General features: G+C 38.7%; 2 protein-coding genes across 2 annotated transcripts; both read left to right on the top strand.

The window, feature by feature from the left end:
• The first annotated feature begins 772 nt into the window (after window positions 1–772).
• Window positions 773–1,492, top strand: LOC125809927 (uncharacterized). Its single transcript, XM_049489459.1, has one exon. The coding sequence runs from the start codon at window positions 773–775 to the stop codon at window positions 1,490–1,492; it is 720 nt and encodes a 239-aa protein (XP_049345416.1).
• Window positions 1,493–3,074: 1,582 nt separating this feature from the next.
• LOC125809926 (uncharacterized) lies at window positions 3,075–4,661 on the top strand. The gene is made up of 4 exons (XM_049489458.1): window positions 3,075–3,375; window positions 3,607–4,111; window positions 4,236–4,404; window positions 4,524–4,661. The coding sequence occupies exons 1-4, from the start codon at window positions 3,075–3,077 to the stop codon at window positions 4,659–4,661; spliced, it is 1,113 nt and encodes a 370-aa protein (XP_049345415.1).
• The last annotated feature ends 12,824 nt before the right edge of the window (window positions 4,662–17,485 follow it).

The following is a 17,485-nucleotide window of genomic DNA, read 5'->3' as shown; positions in this document are numbered from 1 at the left end:
AGGAGGGTTCTTCCTCAGGTTATTCAAAGTCGAGGGAGAATCAAGGTTAGAACTCCAAGAGATATGAGGAGGGTTCCCACCAACGCTATTTACAGTGAGGTGGAAATAAAGGTTGGAACTATCACAAGGGGGACGAGGAAAGAAGATACTATCAAGATTAGGCTGAGCAAAGTGATTATTGGAAAAGGGAGGATGACCATGAAGAGGACAACACCCACTCGAGTGAAAGACCAAAATCGAATGGGAGTACAAGTAGTCCTCGGGTTAATGACTTGTTGTCACGTATCCTTAATAAAGTGGAGGGTTCAGATGATTTGCTAAAAGGAATCAAAGCTGACTTTTCATCATTGAACAATAAAGTGAACTCCCACGCAGATGCAATCAAGATACTTGAAGGCCAGTTAAGTTTACTTTCAGCGCAATTGAAATAAAAAATGATAATGGAAGATGATAATAGAGGGCTGGTTATGGTTACTCGTAGTGGAAAGGTAGCAAAAGCTGATGTGACCAACAATGAAGAAGCTCAAATGCATGAAGAAGACAAAGGTGTAGGGGAAGAAGAAACACCTATTCATCAAAGCATTGCCAAAGGGACACAAAAAGATGTTGGAAAAAAAGTGTAATTCCAAAACCTATGCAGCCTCTTCCCAAAATATCCCATCAATTTCCCTAGTGCCTAAAAGAGAAGAATGAGGATGATAAGTTTAAAAAGTTTCTATTGGTGTTCAAGACATTATCAATTAATCTCCATCTTGTGGAGGCATTAATGGAAATGCCGGGGTACGCCAAGGTTATGAAGGAATTGGTCACAAGAAAAAGAAGTTTGGACCTTGACACCATTGAAGTTTCTCATAGTTGTAGTGCAATTATGACTAATGAGAAGATCAAAGAGAAAGAGGACCCTGAAGCTTTCATCATCCCTTGCACCATTGGCATGCTCCAATTTGCTAAAGCTCTATGCGATTTGGGAGCAAGCATCAACCTAATGCCATATGCGATCTATAAACAACTTGGGTTGGGTGAACTAAAAGCTACAACAATGAGACCCTTTATGGCGGACCGATTAATTAAACACCCTTTGGAGATACAATATGACATCATGGTAAAGGTTGACCGATTCATTTTCCCAGCCAATTTTGTCATTCTCGATTGTGAAATAGATGCTCGAATTCCTGTTATTTTTGAAAGACCATTTCTGGCAACCGGGAGAGCGTTGGTGAATGTTGAAAGTGGAGATTTGAAGTTTCGAGTAAAAGAAGATGAAGTGACCTTTAATGTTTGTAAGTCAATGAAACAGCCAAGTGATATTTATATGGTCTCCACTATTGATGTTGTTGACGAGGCAGTGGCTAGTGTGAGCCATTTGATGTGCATGAGCGAACCACTTGAAGTCCTGCTCGCTAACTATAATGAATTTGAAATTCAAGGCTATGAAGATGTGATAGCTGCTCTTTCAGGCTTGGGGGTGGGGAGTTTGCAAAGAATCCATTGAAGTTGGACATTGATCTAAAAATTGAGAAAGCCCTCCCGCAAAGCCATAACAGAAGAACTACCGAATATAGAGTAGAAAGTGCTACCATCCCATCTCCGATATGCTTTCTTGGGGGTAAATAACACCTTACCGGTGATTGTTTCAGCTGACTTGCTCGTATGGAAGGTAAAATTTCTCCTTGAGGTGTTGAGAAGGCATATCAAAGCTACAGGGTGGACTATCACTGACATAGTAGCTATTAATCCCGGCATTTGCACTCACAAAATATAGCTTGATAGCGATTGTAAACCTAGTATTGAACACTAGTGAAGATTGAACCCACCGATGCAAGAGGTGGTGAAAAAGTAGATAATAAAGTGGTTGGACGCAGGGGTGATCTACCCTATTACGGATAGCAAATGGGTAAGTCTAGTACAATGTGTACTGGAAAAAAAGGCATCACAATAGTCCCAAATGAAAAAGGGAGAGCTTGTATCGATGAGATCGATGACCGGATGGAGAGTATTCATGGATTACGGAAAGTTAAATTCGTGGACTGAAAAAGGATCACTTTCCCATGCTTTTAAAGGATCAAATGCTTGACCAACTCTTAGAGAGAGGTTGGTATTGCGTTTTAGATGGGTATTTCGATTATAACCAAATCTCCATTGCTCCCGAGGACCAAGAGAAAACCATCTTCACCTGTCCATATAGAACTTTTTCCTTCAAACGGATGTCGTTCGGGTTATGTAATTCTCCTGCAATAATTCAGTGTTGCATGTTTGGAGGATTTATGGATAACTTCTCGGTTGTGGGTGACACTTTTGAAGCATGTTTAGAGCACTTAGGACAAGTTCCCCAAAGATGTATGGAGACAAATTTGGTCCTAAATTTGGAAAAATTCCATTTCATGGTTAAGGAAGGTATAATTCTTGGTCACAAAGTGTCGCCAAAGGGGTTGGAAGTTGATAAAGCAAAGATTGAAGTGATTGATAAGTTACCACCACCAATTTCGGTGAAGGGTGTTCGTAGTTTCTTGATACATGCCAATTTTTACCGGAGGTTTATCAAAGACTTCTCAAAGATTGCACATCCTCTATGAAAACTCTTGGAGAAGGAGGTGAAATTTCATGTTGATGATGCTTGCATAGTGGCTTTCAAGTGCTTGAAAGAAAATTTGCTTTCCAGCCCAATCATCAGTAGTCCTGATTGGTTAGAATCTTTCAAAGTAATGTGTGATGCAAGCGGCAAGACATTAGGTGTTGTATTGGGGCAAAAACACAACAAACCTTTTCACCCCATTTACTCCGCAAGCAAAACTCTAAATAGTGCTCAACGTAACTATATAGTTACGGAACAAGAGTTACTTGCGGTAGTTTATGCGTTTGAGAAGTTCCGGGCATACGTGCTAGGTACTAAAGTGATTGTTCACACTGATCATGATGCACTGCGTTATCTGATGGCAAAGAAGGATGCCAAGCCAAGGCTGATAAGGTAGGTGCTTTTATTGTAGGAATTCGACTTTGAGGTCAAAGATAGGAAAGGTTGTGAAAATCAGGTGGCTAACCACTTATCAAGATTGGAAAGCAAGGAAAGTGACGAGATGGAGATCGACATAAGTGATGTTTTTCTCGATGAACAGGTATTCACGATAACTCTCAAATGGCCTCATTGGTACGCTGATTTTACCAATTGCGTAGTGTGTAGATTAATGCCAGACGAACTGAACTTCTACCAACAAAAAAGGTTCTTGTTTGATGTTAAGAAGTACTTTTGGGATGAACCATATTTATTCAGGGAGTGTGCAGACCATATCATTAGGAGATGTGTTCCGGATGAAGAAGCCATGAAAATTCTCCATTCTTGTCATGCTTCACCAGTTGGAGGTCATCATGGTGGTGTACGTAAGACTGCTAAATTTCTACAAAGTGGATACTACTAGCCGTCTCTGTACAAAGATGCTCATGATTTTGTGAAGAAGTTCACTCAATGTTAGAAACAAGGTGGAGTGTCTAAAAGACACGAGTTGCATCGTAGGACCATTTTAGAAGTTGAGTTATTTGATGTTTGGGGAATAGATTTTATGGGCCCATTTGTGAGTTTGTTTGGTAATAAGTATATTTTGGTGGCTGTAGATTATCTTTCTAAATGGGTGGAGGCTGTTGCACTTCCAAACAATGAAGGGAAAAATGTTGTTCAATTCCTGAAACGTGACATCTTTGCGAGATTTGGTACTCCTTGGGCTATTATTAGTGATGGGGGATCCCACTTTTGCAACAAGTGGTTCTCAGCCGCATTGACTAAGTATGGAGTGAAACACAAAGTAGTAACTCTGTATCATCCACAAATGAGAGGCCAAGTTGAAGTGTCAAACTGGGAGATCAAAATCATCTTGGCCAAGACAGTGAATGCTAATATGACTGATTGGTCTCGAAAGCCTGATGACGCACTATGGGCATATTGTACTGCATACAAAACACAAATCAGTATGTTTCCGTATCAGCTAGTTTTTGGAAAATCTTGCCATTTACCAGTTGAATTGGAACACAAAGCATTGTTGGCATTGAAAGCTCTAAATCTGGACTGGTCAAAGACTTCAAAAGAGAGAGTAGAGAAGTTAAATGAGTTGGACGAATTCAGGTTCAAATTTTATGAATCGTTCAGCCCTTTACAAGGAAAAGATGAAGAAATGGCATGATGCTAAAATCCTTAAAAGGGAGTTCAGAGTGGGAGACTGGGTGATACTATACAACTCTCGACTTAGACTCTTTCCAGGAAAGCTCAAGTCAATATGGTCAGGAACGTTTAGAGTGACTCGAGTGTTCACAAAAGGTGCAATCAAAGTTGAAGGTCAAAAAGGATCTGCGCTTAAGGTTAATGGGCAACAATTGATGTTCTACTTTGGCGAATGCCAAGATATTTCTCTGATTGAGGTGGCATACCTGGAAGATGCTTGAGAGAATCTCCACGTCGTGCCATGATGTTAAATAAGGCACTTCTTGGGAGTCAACCCAAGTGTTAGTGTTTTGAATAATGTGTGTTGATTTTGCAGGTGCAGGATAATGTGCGAGGAGAAAATGCTATTGGCGAATCGCCGAACCCGTTAGGCGAGCACGACATAGTCTACCCTATGGACTTCAAAAATGGGGCTGAGATTCTAGAACATTCGGCGGGAGACCTTCATGACTAGGCGATTCGCCGATGTGCTTAGGAGACCAATTTTTCTTGCCCTTTTACTCCAACACTGACAACGTATCTCAATGATTGTTCAGCGATGTTCCCAGTCCTTTATCCGAATCATCGACGTGTTTGGTGAACTCCTGCATCTCCTCCGATTTTCCCCTTTCTGAGAGTGTCACTCACTGGAATTAAAGGAGATATTCAGCTCAGTAGGCGCACCGCCAAAGCATTCGGCGACTGGTTCATTTTCTCGCGAATGGGACTCTTAGTGAAGATTCTTCGTCACCTTGCTCTGCAAGTTTATATACTAAAATTTTATCTTTATTTGCTAGTTTTTACTGTTTTCTTGCTTTATTTGTGGGAGTGTCCGTTCTCTACTCACGTTGGGGACAATGTTGAATGCTTTGGTGGGGTGTCTGCTTGGTTCGTGAAGTCCTTTGTGTTCTTGGACCCTTCCAATTTTGTCACCTCTTGTGTATTTAATTGTGGCTGTTCTTGTACAAATTTGGGTGTCGGTTGTGATCAATACTGATGACTTGAATAGTGCTCTCAATCAAACAAACATGTAGTGTGTAGCTACGAAGAGACCAAATGAAGTTGCTTACGCAATATGTGAACTTTTTATTGCATCTCATTGTGACTAGCAAATTATTGAATTAAGTCTCTTGTGATTAACATTGCACACTAGCATAAGTGTGGAGTCTTGTTTGACATCACTGTCAATGCCTTCTGTGATAAGCTACTTACCGAGAACCATGTGTGATGACACCTAGAATTTTCCATGTTGGTCCGATTGACTAAGTGATGCAAGCTCTTGAAATGAACTTAGGCAACAAATTTTAAAGAGTGAAACAATTTGACATTATACTTATTTGGTGGCCTACCTTGTGAGTGTGTGAACTCCCTTTGAGCACCCTTTGAGCCTTACCCTTTTCTTGGAAGAAACTTAATGCAATTGTGACCTCTCTTTATCCCTTCACCGTTAATCCTCTTGAGAGGTGGTTTGTTCGAATAACCAACTTAGGCCAAAAACCTAAGTTGGGGGGTGTGGTGAAAAGAGAAGGTAAATCAAGAAATGTGAAGAATTCTCCACTACCCATGGTTTTGAAAAAGATGGAATCCCTACATACAAAAAATAGAAAAAGAAGAGAAGAAAATAAGAAGAATGAAAAAGTTGTGAAATAAAGTTGCAAAAAGAAATGGGGTGTCCGGTGTTCCATGGAAAATGAATAATGGGGTGAATTTTGAACATGAATGAAATTTTTGAAAACAAAAGGGAAAGAAAGTGTTGTTCAAACCATATTTCATGAGGATAGAAGCCACTGAGACCAAATGACCATACCTTTACACTCAACCCCGTTACAAGCCTTGAGAAGACCTCTTTGATCTTGAGTGAGCTAACACAATTGTTGGTTGGAAAAAACGGGCAAACCTATGGGTGGAGTCATGCATGTGTTCATCTTTTTGAGTGTGAGAGGTGTTGTGATTTTGGAGCTATAAATTGTTGAACCATTTGTGTGATTATGGAATCATCTTTGTGTGAGGGAATTTGAGTACCTTTGTTGAGCTTGAACTTGAATTTTTAGCAAGTATTGTGAGCTTGAGAATCTTTGATAATGGTGAGTCACGACTTGATTCTTTGAGTGCACAATTGATCCTTGCATTAGTAAGTTAAGTCTTGTGTGCATTCATGATTGAGTTTTGTGTAGCACTGTTTGAGACATCCTTTTTGAACTGTTAAACTTGAGTTTTACTTGAGGACAAGCAAAAGTTTAAGTTTGGGGTGTTGATGAGTCCGATATTTAGTCTCATTTAGGAGTTTATTTATACTGATTTAGTGTCCTCAAATGCTCATTTTATTCCAACAACTGATGTAGAACTCTCGATCTGCAAATATATGCATTGAGGAACAAAGCTAGGACAAAAATGGGCAATAGAGAAACACAAGAGAAAAAGAGAAAGGAAAAAACAAGCGTGATGATCGCCAATGTCACTCAGTGATTCACCCAATTGCCAAACTACCGCCTAAAGTTATAGAATGTTGAGGCTAGATGAGGGGTAGCTTCGGCGAGTAGTTGTCCACTTGGTGCATCACCTATCGCATTGGCGATGGATTACCAGGTCTCCAAAAATGCTGATAGAAATACAAATAAGTGTTGATGGGATAGATGAAGGGAAAAAGGGCGTATCGCTGAAACACTCAGCGATCCCAATCTGGCTCACCAAAAGTTATAGTGGTTAGACTTAGAAGAGGTGAAAAATAAAGGTGAGACGAAGGTAAGTCGGCGAGTCGCTGAACGGTCGGCGAAGCCCGACTTACCTCCCCAATTTATCCCAAACAACCACATATCAGACTTGCATAAATTGATTTTTGGAAGAGACAGAAAAGCATTCAGAAACAGGAGGAACAAAAGATTGTGAGAAAAAACACTACCATTGGGGATTTCAAATGATTTTAGCAAGGTTTCTCTTGGAGATTTTGTAATAGCAAAGAGTTTAGTAAATTTTAACTTATAAATTTCATTTACCCAGCTATGGAAAACGTGGAAGGTGTTGATTTTCATCTTTTCACTATGATTGGCTAAAACCATAACCTTGGGGGTTTGACAATGTCACCAATTGTTGCTTTCTACTAAATGGGTGTTATCGATTAGTGATTGTTGGTGTTAATCTGAAGTGGGTATAAATTATTATGGTGGTTTAACTTCATTATTGCATCTTTGGTGTGATAGATTTCAGAGTTTTGTGCTTTTTTGAGAGAGAAGTACAGAATCAATGTAGTATTTTGGCATCCTTAGAAGTGGGTCTTGACGGTTTCAGCTTGAGAAAGTGAAACCCAAAATCCATCCTTCGTATCTTGCTCAAAAGAGTGGATTTGATGAGAACGTGGGTTGGTTAGCTTATGGATAGTGTTGAGGTTCGAGAGAACTCAATGGAAATAAGGCAATTGTTTGAGAGAAAATTGATTTACTTATAGTCCATTCTACCCGCGACGAATTAGCATTATCGGTAAGGATATACACCCATTCAGTTGAATTAGGTTGTTGGTTAGTCAATCCCCCAAGTGTTTTCTAGTTATTTGATTGTCTCTTCTTGTTAAATTGAAGTGGGTTGGTAACAATATCTTGAAATTTTATTGTGAAACTCTTAAGTGTTGTGTCACACTGCTGCAAAGGTCATTGTCATACTTTCGTATTTGAATTCAAAGGAAGCTACTCTTTGTGGGATTCGACCCCAACTCATTCAGTTGGGTTATTATACTAACTAGTATCGTTGACACTTAGAATTGGATGAAGTATCTTTGAAACGTTAATGAATAACTTTCACTCAAATCCTCTAGGTCCTAGAGTGTTAACAAATTTACTCCCGTATATAATAGTGTTAAAGTTCTTTTCTCTCGAACTCGAACTTTGACTCCATTTCATCAGGTTAATTAAGATTTTTCCCAACTATCACATTTCTCTCGAACAAATGACAGATACATTCTAACTCTAATGTGTGCACTCATTAGAATACATGAATAACGAAAATATAATTATGCTTTGAAAATATAATTCACATTCTACTCGTCTTATGAAATTACACTTAGAATTTTTTTCATAGATCCCATAATCCCAGTTTTGGTATTTCGCCACTCATTATTTCAAGTAAACACACAGAAAAATGTAATGAAAACATGATGAGAAAGTACTTACGAAAGTATGCAAAATCGATAAGCAACTGATAATTTATAATCAAAAATCCTACTTCAAAACTTGATTCAATGTTAATCATTCAAAACCAAAGCTAAAAAAATTTCAAACTTAATCGATCATTCCAGATATGATGAGATAAAAATGAAAAAAAACATAAATAATTCAAGTATAATGTCTAAAATGAAGCTTACTAATAGTAGGACTGAACTGTCGGGCAACTTCATGGGAAACATGACGGACAGTCAAAGGCTTCACGGTCCGTAAAACCTGTCGTGATCTATACTTGGCCATAACAAAATGTGAGTCTTCAAAGCCTATACACTGGATCCACTTCACGATCACCACCACAGACTGTTATGGGGACCACGACCTGTGTGGTCTGTTGTGGACTTCACTTGGTCGATATTACAGTTCATCTTCTCAAGACCTAAGCACTGGCTCCATTCCACCATCACAACCACAGACTGTCTTGAAGATCATGGGCCGTGAAGTCATCTGTGGTCTTTACTTGGTCCAATCTCGTTTCAACTCCTCGATGTCTCTTCACTGGAAATCCATCACGATCGTCACCACAGTTCGTTACAAGGACCACTGCCCGTCTAGGTGCTGGTGGTCTTCACTTTATCACACTCATCTAGTGCTCCTTTGACCATTTTTCTACACAGGTGAGAATCTGTCTAAACATTCCTCAAACACATCAAAGCTTATAAAACTACACTCGATTCTAGTATTAATCTTTAGTTTTGAGCATCGAATGTGCCAATATTTCACAGCGCATCAGTATTGTAGGACCCTCTACAACTTCAAGTTCCTGAACCCCGATCTCTCACCAGACTAAAGGTCGAGGGTTTGAGAAAAATTCTGGAAGAGAAGCGGTTGGCTACCGATGGTGTGGTAGACCGGTAGCCTGAAGTATCGACCACTCTCAAGTTCCATAAGTTTGAGATTTTCACTAAACTCCGAGGTCCTTACATCCCTACTTGGGCCTAACAGTTCTATTCTTCTTTATGAGGAGCTGGTACTGAAAGGAAAAAAGAAGGCTAGCACATTTAAGCCATTCAAATTTGTGGTTGTTCGAGGAAGACGATGAAGTGTAGAAGCACGGAGAATAATGAGGTACTCAGGTGCTCACGGGACTTCATGCATGACTTCATTGACCTCATCAAGAAGAATACCATGGATGATCTAAAAGGTTTGGTTGCACCCCTAATTTCTTATATGACACCGAGGTTGATCGAGGTTGGTACACCAATTAAGAAGAAGGACCTGAATGTGGCTACCAGATACTGGTTCGGGTTTATTAGGAGCACCATCACACCTTCATAGAATGAGTTGATCCTCCGACATCCGAAGGCTGCATGTGTAGGTTCTATTATGGATCGACAGAGGTTGAACTTGGGTATGCTCATTGAGCAAGTAGGCCATGAGGGCCAAACAGAGTCAGAGCTCTCTTCCTTTCTCTTTGCTGATTACTGAGCTTTGCAGGCGGGCTTGTGTCCCCACGATTGAAAATACGGATGTGGAAGTGTTCCCACTTTCTCTACTTACATCTGACGGATAAAGGTTGAGTACATGTGGGATGAGGCTGACAGGAGGGGAGCTGCACCGACAGATAAGTCCCCGGTAGTTGATGTTGATATGTTCTCGACATAGGCAATTCTACCTCCTCACACCAGTGATCCTAGAGGTACTGCTTGTCCTTTTACTTCTAGTTCTCATGTTCCTTCTATTGGTGTACCCCCTCCCTTTGCAGCTACTGCCTCCAGACCCCTACCACCCAGGCTATGTTATACAATATGGGATATCTGGCTCAATCTGCTGATGTGCGTACCTCTCGGATTCAGGCTATTGTGCCTGGGATGATAGAGCTGGTGATCGAGGCTGCCTTGGCCCTGATTGGGGATGAGATAAGAGAGCATCAGGAGCTGATTGATGGCCACTGTCTTGAATTAGATGCCTTTGTTGTGAGGGTAGAGGCTTGTGAACAAGGTCGGGATGATTCTGTTGTTGTGACGGCCTTGAAGGCCGATGTTGCTAATTTGAGGAAGGATGTGGACAAGCTGAAGTCCACATATTTGTCGATATTGTTAGGCACAATTGAGATACTTGATGTCCCGAGTACTGATGTCCCGTCCATGTCAGAGGTTCCTCTGGCTACTATAATCGGGGATGTGGATAGAAAGGACATAACTGTTGAATATATGGCTGAGATTGATGAGGAGGAGTTACATATGCAATTATGTATGATGACTTGGCGGATCTTAAGGGAGCCATGGTTGAGACAGTTGTGCAGGCATCACTTAGAGATACTTCTATGGTGGGCTCTAGTGGAACCAATGATCCTGTTGAGCCGCTCACTAATGCCTAAACTGATAGAGTCACAGAGATGCAGTCTTCACTTAGGCTTAGCCTGACAGGGTAACCTTTTTGACTCCATTTCTAGTTTCAAACTATTTGATTTTTATTATTTCTTTGCATTTGAGGACAACTGGTAGATTAGTTTGGCGGGGTGAGGTATTTCTATACCTACCTTTTGTGGGTTGTTTTGTGAATGTTGGATCGTATTTTATGTTTATATATATATATATATATATGATTTTGATCTATTGTGTTTGTCCTTTCTAAATTGATTTTTAAATAAATTGCCACCTCTTTTGTGGTTGTTCCCATGCAAGTTCGAGTGTCGATTGTGGTCAATACAGATGACTTGAATAGTGCTCTCAATTGAACAATATGAGTATGTGGCTATAATGAGGCAAATTGAGTTACATGGGTCATATGTGAACTCCTAGCATCTAGTTGTGACTAGCCGATTGTTGAGTTGATCTCTTGTGATGATCTTTGCATGCTAGCTGAAAAGTGAGTCTTGTGTGTTGATTGTGTCAAATACCATAAATGGTAAGATTATCTTTATTATGTGATTGATGACACCTAGAACTTGCCCAGTTAGTCCAATTGATTGATTGAAGCAAGCGATTGAAATGATCTTAGGCTAAATTTGTGAATAGTGAACCGAAAATTGATATTATACCTCTTTATGACAACCTTATAGGAGTGTGAACCTAGTTTTGCACCTTTTGAGCCTATCTTTTTCTTTGGAAGAAACTTGAACAACTTTGACGTCATTGTCCCATCACCTCTAACATTCATGAAGTATTGGTTCATTTGAATAGCCAACTTAGGCCAAAAGCTTAAGTTGGGGTGTGGTGAAAAGGAAGGAAAATCAAGGAATGTGAAAAATCCTCCTTTGAAGGATCATGCTGAAAAAGATGGAATCTCCCATGTAAAAAAAGAGAGAAAGGAAAGAAATAGATTGAAAAATAGAAGAGTTTGTGAAATAAAGTTTATGAAAGGAGCAATAGAAATGGGGTATATAATGAGTCATGCTTAAATGAATAATAATATGGGTTGTGAACATCATAGAATGTGAAAGAGAAGGAGAAAAACTGATTTACAGAACATACATCATGAAGGTAGAAGTCACTAAACCAAAATCATCATACCTTTACACTCAGCCTCATTACAAGTGTTAAAAGACCTATGTGATATTGAGTGAGCTAAAATAATCTTGATTAAAAAATAAGGGCAAGCCTATGGGTAGAGTCATGCATGTGTTCATATTTGTGAGTGTGAGAGTTGTATTTGATTCCGAATTTCTAAATAGTTGATGAATTTATGTGTGAGCATGGAATCATTCATGGTGTGAAGGCATTTGAATGCTTTTGATGAGCTTGAACTTGAATTTGAAGCAAGCATTTTGAGCTTGAGTTCTATTTGATGATGGTTTGTCACAACTTGAAACTTAGAGTGCCCAATTGTACATTGCATGCAAAGTTTGAACCTCTTGTGTGCATTCGTGTTGAGTCTTGAGTAGCACTGTTTATAGACATCCTTGTTGAACTGATTTATCTTGTGTATTACTTAAGGACAAGCAAAAGTTTTAGTTAGGGGCGTTGATGAATATGGGATTTCGACTCATTTAGGGTGTGTTATTCATAGTATTTGTGTCCTCGGTGCCTTTTATTTGCTCTAAACTGATATTTTAATGTTAAATTGCATGTATTAAGGCAAAAGAGCAAGGCAAGGACCTTATCGGGCAAAAAGAAACGAAAGAAAATGAAGAAGTTGAAGAAAGGAATTACCGGTGATCACTAAGACCACTCGGCAGTTCATCGAGTGGCTCTCAGTTCGCCAAAAGTTCCAGCGTGCCAGCCCTAGGGAAAACCACCTTGGTGATGGAAATGGACAATCGGCGAGTCGCCCACTGGATAGACAATCACGATCCTGATTGCCTAAATTCATTGAACCCTGGAGTTAAAAAACCAAAGAAAACCGGCGATGGAGTGGAGCCATTGCCGCATCGCCCACTTGGTCTGCGATTCTCGACTAACCTCGCCGAGTGGTCCTGAAGGCCAAAATTTGAGAACATATAAATTGAAATTTAAAAGACTGAAAGAGGATCCATGCATATTTTTCTTGAGTAATTTTGCCATTATTTAACTTGGAACGTATGTTTGAAACATGGTTAACTTAGTTTTAGGAGTTTTCTAAAAGATTTTAAGTTTGGTTTTTGATATTAAGCATATGGATCATTGTAAAGATGCGGATTGACATACCCAGATTATGGAGGATTTAATTGGTATTGATTTCTTACTTTTTATGATGTGTGGCTAAAACCCTCATTCTTGGGGGTGTGATCATGTGATTATTGATTCGAATTAGCTTATGGGTATTGTTGTTTACTAATTTAAATATTGATTCGAAGTGGGTTTAATTGATAGTTGTGTATTAACCCATGAATTGTAGTTGCAAATGTAGTTTTGATTTAGTGTTCTGGGCTTGCTTAAGAGAGAGGACTTAAAACTAAGGTTATCGATTGATAATTGTACTGATTGGATATTTGTAGGCTCAGCTCAAGAGTGTGAATCTTAATCCTATCCTACCTATCTAGCTCAAGAGAGTGGATAAATTAATGTATTGGGATGTTTATAGTGTTATGTTTGTCCAGGTTCGAGAGAACTCACTTGAGTCGCAATTGTTAGTAAATTAAAATTACCCATATAGAGAAATTAGCCTTTAATCGATCACATCCCCAAGTATCTCTTATCTATTTGATTACTCACTTGTTTTCTTAGCTGTTAATTACCAAATTCAAATGCCTCATCTGACACATGTTGTCAACCTCTTTGACTTACTTACATGATTTTGATAATTTCCATTCCTATAATCGCTTAGAACATGTTTATAACTTCGTAATTGAATTCTAATTTGAATCACTCCCTGTGGGATTGATCCCAACACTATGTTGGGTTCATACTAGATTACGATCGCCTACACCTAGTATTAGATGATGTGTTGTTGAGTGTTATCAAGCAAGGTGAAAAATCCTCCTTTGAAGGATCATAATGCAAAAGATGGAACCTCTCCATTTAAAAAAAGAGAAGAAAAAGAAATGAAAAAGATTGAAAAAGAGAAGAGTTTGTGAAATCAAGCTTCTGAAAGGTGATAAAGAAATGGGGAATCCAGTGAGTTATGCTTAAATGAATAATAAGGTGGATTTTGAACATCATAGAATGTAGAAGTCATTAAACCAATATGATCTTACCTTTACACTCAACCCCGTTACATGCCTTTAAAGACCTTTGTAATCTTGAGTGAGCTGAAAGCTATGTTGATTGGAAAATAAGGGCAAGCCTAAAGGTAGAGTCATGCATTTTTTCATATTTGGGAGTGTGAGAGTTGTATTTGGTTCCAAAGTTATAAATTGTTAATGAATCTTTGTGTGAGCAAGGAATCATTCTTGGTGTGAGGGTATTTTAATGCTTTTGTTGAGCTTTAACTTGCATTTGAAGCAAGCTTTGAGAGCTTGTGTTCTATTTGATGATTGTTAGTCACAATTTGAAACTTAGAGTGCACAATGGTGTTGCATGCATAATTTGAACTTCCTATGTGCATTTGTGTTGAGTCTTGAGTAGCAGTGTTTGTAGACATCCTTCTTGAACTGATTGATCTTTTGTTTTTCTTGAGGACAAGCAAAAGTTTAAGTTGGGGGTATTGATGAATCTAGGATTTCGACTCATTTAGGCCTTTTTATTCATAGTATTAGTGTCCTCGATGCCTATTTTTTACTCTAAAATGATGTTTTAATGTTAAAATGTAGATAAAAAGGCAAAAGAGCAAGGCAAGGACCTTACCAGGAAAAAAGGAACGAAAGAGCTGAAGAAATTGAAGAAAGGCATTCCTGGTGATCGCCAAGCCAACTCGGTGGTTTGCCGAGTGGCTTTACAGTTTGCCTAAAGTTCCTGTTTACCAGCCCTGGGGAAAACCATCTTGGCGATGGAAATAGAAAATTTGCGAGCCGCCATTTGGATCAGTGATCTCGATCCTAATCGCATAAAGTCACAGAACCCTAGAGTTAAAAAACCAAGGAAAATCGGCGATGGAATGGAGCCATTGGCGTGTCGCTGACTTGGTCGACGATACTCGACTAACCTCACTTAGTGGTCCTGAATTCCAAAATTTGAGAACCTATACATTGAAATTTAAAAGACAGAAAGAGGATCTAGTCATTTTTTTCCTGAGTAATTTTCCCATTGTTGATCTTGGAACGTTGGTTTGGAACATTGTTTACTTAGTCTTAGGAGTTTTCTAATAGATTTTAAGTTGGGTTTTCGATATTGAGCATTTTGGATCATTGTAAAGACATGGATTGTAATACCCAAATTACGGAGAACGTAATTGGTATTGATTTCTTACTTTTTATAATGTGTGGCTAAACCCCCATTCTTTGGGGTGTAATCATGTGATAATTTATTTTAATTAGCTTATGAGTATTATTTTTTACTGATTTAAATGCTGATTCAAAGTGAGTTTAATTGATAGTTGTGTACTAACCCATGAATTGTAGTTGCAAATGCAATTCTGAGTTAGTGTTCTAGGCTTTCTTGAGAGAGATGTTTTAGAAATAAGGTTATCGATTTATAATTGTAGTGATTGGGTTATTGTGGGTTCAGCTTGAGAGAGTGAATCTTAATCCAATCCTGATCATCTAGCTCGAGAGAGTTGATAAATTAAGGTATTGGGTTGTTTATAGTGTTATGTTTGTCGATTTCGAGAAAACTCGCTCGAGTCGTAATAGTTGTCAGAGAGAAAGCTATTGAATCTATAGTCTAGCCTACTCACTGAGATATATCAATTGTTAGTAAATTACAATTACACATATCGTGAAATTAGACTTTAATCGATCACATCCTCAAGTATCTCTTATCTATTTGATTACTCCCCTATTTTCTTAGTTGTTAATTGACAAATCTAAAGCCCCCATCTAACACTTTGTTGTCAACCTTTTAAATTTATTTACATGATTCTAGTAACGTCTATACCTACAATTGTGTAGAAGACGCTTATAACTTCGTAATTGCATTCTAACTTCAATCACTCCCTATGGGATCGACCCCAACTCTATGTTGCATTTATACTAGATTAAGATCGCCTACACCTAGTATTGGCTGATGTGTAGTTGAGTGTTATCAATTACTCCCATGATCATCAAGACCTTATAAACCTCATCAATGAATTCTTGAGGATCTTCCTCAACCTTAGAACCATGAAACTTCGGAGGATTCATTCTAATGAAGTCCCTCACACTAGATTCCACCGTACTCGCATTTAGGTTTACGGGAACTGAAACCTCGCTATTTGCTTGGGCCATCGCGGCTTGATCCAATACTTGAAAAGCAGCCCTAATCACTTCATTAGTCACTGGCTCGGCCAAAGGATCGACCAAAACTGGAGGAGCTTCTTGTTCCACATTCTGCCTCACATTCTATCTAGTATAAGCTCTTTGAGTAGCCATATCTTGTAAGGCATTAGATAAGGATTAGGAGAGAGACCTTATAGAGTTAAACTCTGTCGCACGACTTTAGAGTAATGAATGAAGTGAATTTTCCTAAACATCTTGTAGCCTCTCATTCATAAATGTGGCACACTTAATACTCATGAACAAGAGTACTCTACTCAACGTGGCTTATGAGACATCCTAGGACCATCCTATTCTTGTGCTCTAATTACCAAGTTTGTTACGACCCAAGGGTACACTCTAGATGTAACATGGCGTATAGAACCCCGAAGGACCCTATTCAAGAAACTTAGCTTTAATTACATAACAAATATAACAATAAGAGTAAAACAATATTTTTAAGTCCAATAGTTTTATAAAGAAAAGCGGAAGTCTAAAACACTTGTCTCAATATAGCCATCTAGTACAATAGAATAAAAGTGGACCTACCCCATCAATCAAGTCCAAATCTTAAAATACATTAAAGAAAGTGAAAATATGAACATTCGTCTTCGAAACATGAGGACTCACCGAAGCTTGGGAATCTCAAAATCAACCACTAGCCACGAAATTGAGAAACCTGACTGTTAGACCCTAAATTTGAGGAAATATAGGCAAGAGTATGAGTTAGTACAAAACTATGTACCAAGTATATAGCCATGCATAAAAAATTTAAATCATGCTAAAATTGGGCATTTGATTTCTTGACATGAAATTGACCAACCTAAAACATGATATAAGAGAGTTAAAAAACCTAAGCTAACATCTTTAAAATCGTTGAACACATATGGGATACTTCTTGAAGTAACCTTTGTTCATTATTAATGTGGGGGATTAGCCTTAACCGACATAGAGAACATGTGAGCTATAACATGATCCTCGATGTCTCCTACACCGAAAATGGTTGTCCTACTTGCTAAGGTAAGGACCATGAACTTCTAGCTTAGGTGTATCCACTAGCTAATGTCTATCTAGACAATCATCCTATGGGGGCACATAGGTAAGGGATAAGATATTGCTTCTAGAAACCCTACCTCTACTAATGGGAGAGCTTCCATCTCAATATCTTCTAGGCGCTAAGCATACCCACAGAATAATCATTTCTTACTTGTCATTATAATCCATGGAAAGGCACGTCATCTTGCCAATCAAATCTAAGTCATCATCCATGGAAAGGTATCTTTCAATAACCAATACAATCTAGGTTTCATTAGGATAGCTCTTAATCATTGATTCAATTAGGTGAGAAAACCTTTCAACCTTAGAATCCTTATTATGTGACAAAGCCTTTCACATCTTGAT

Source organism: Solanum verrucosum, unplaced genomic scaffold (genome assembly GCF_900185275.1).
Source record: "Solanum verrucosum unplaced genomic scaffold, falcon-dt-bn FXZP01000257.1, whole genome shotgun sequence".
Taxonomy (NCBI): Eukaryota; Viridiplantae; Streptophyta; class Magnoliopsida; order Solanales; family Solanaceae; genus Solanum; species Solanum verrucosum.
The sequence above is the reverse complement of the archived record's forward strand: the minus strand, read 5'-3'. Positions and strand labels throughout refer to the sequence as shown.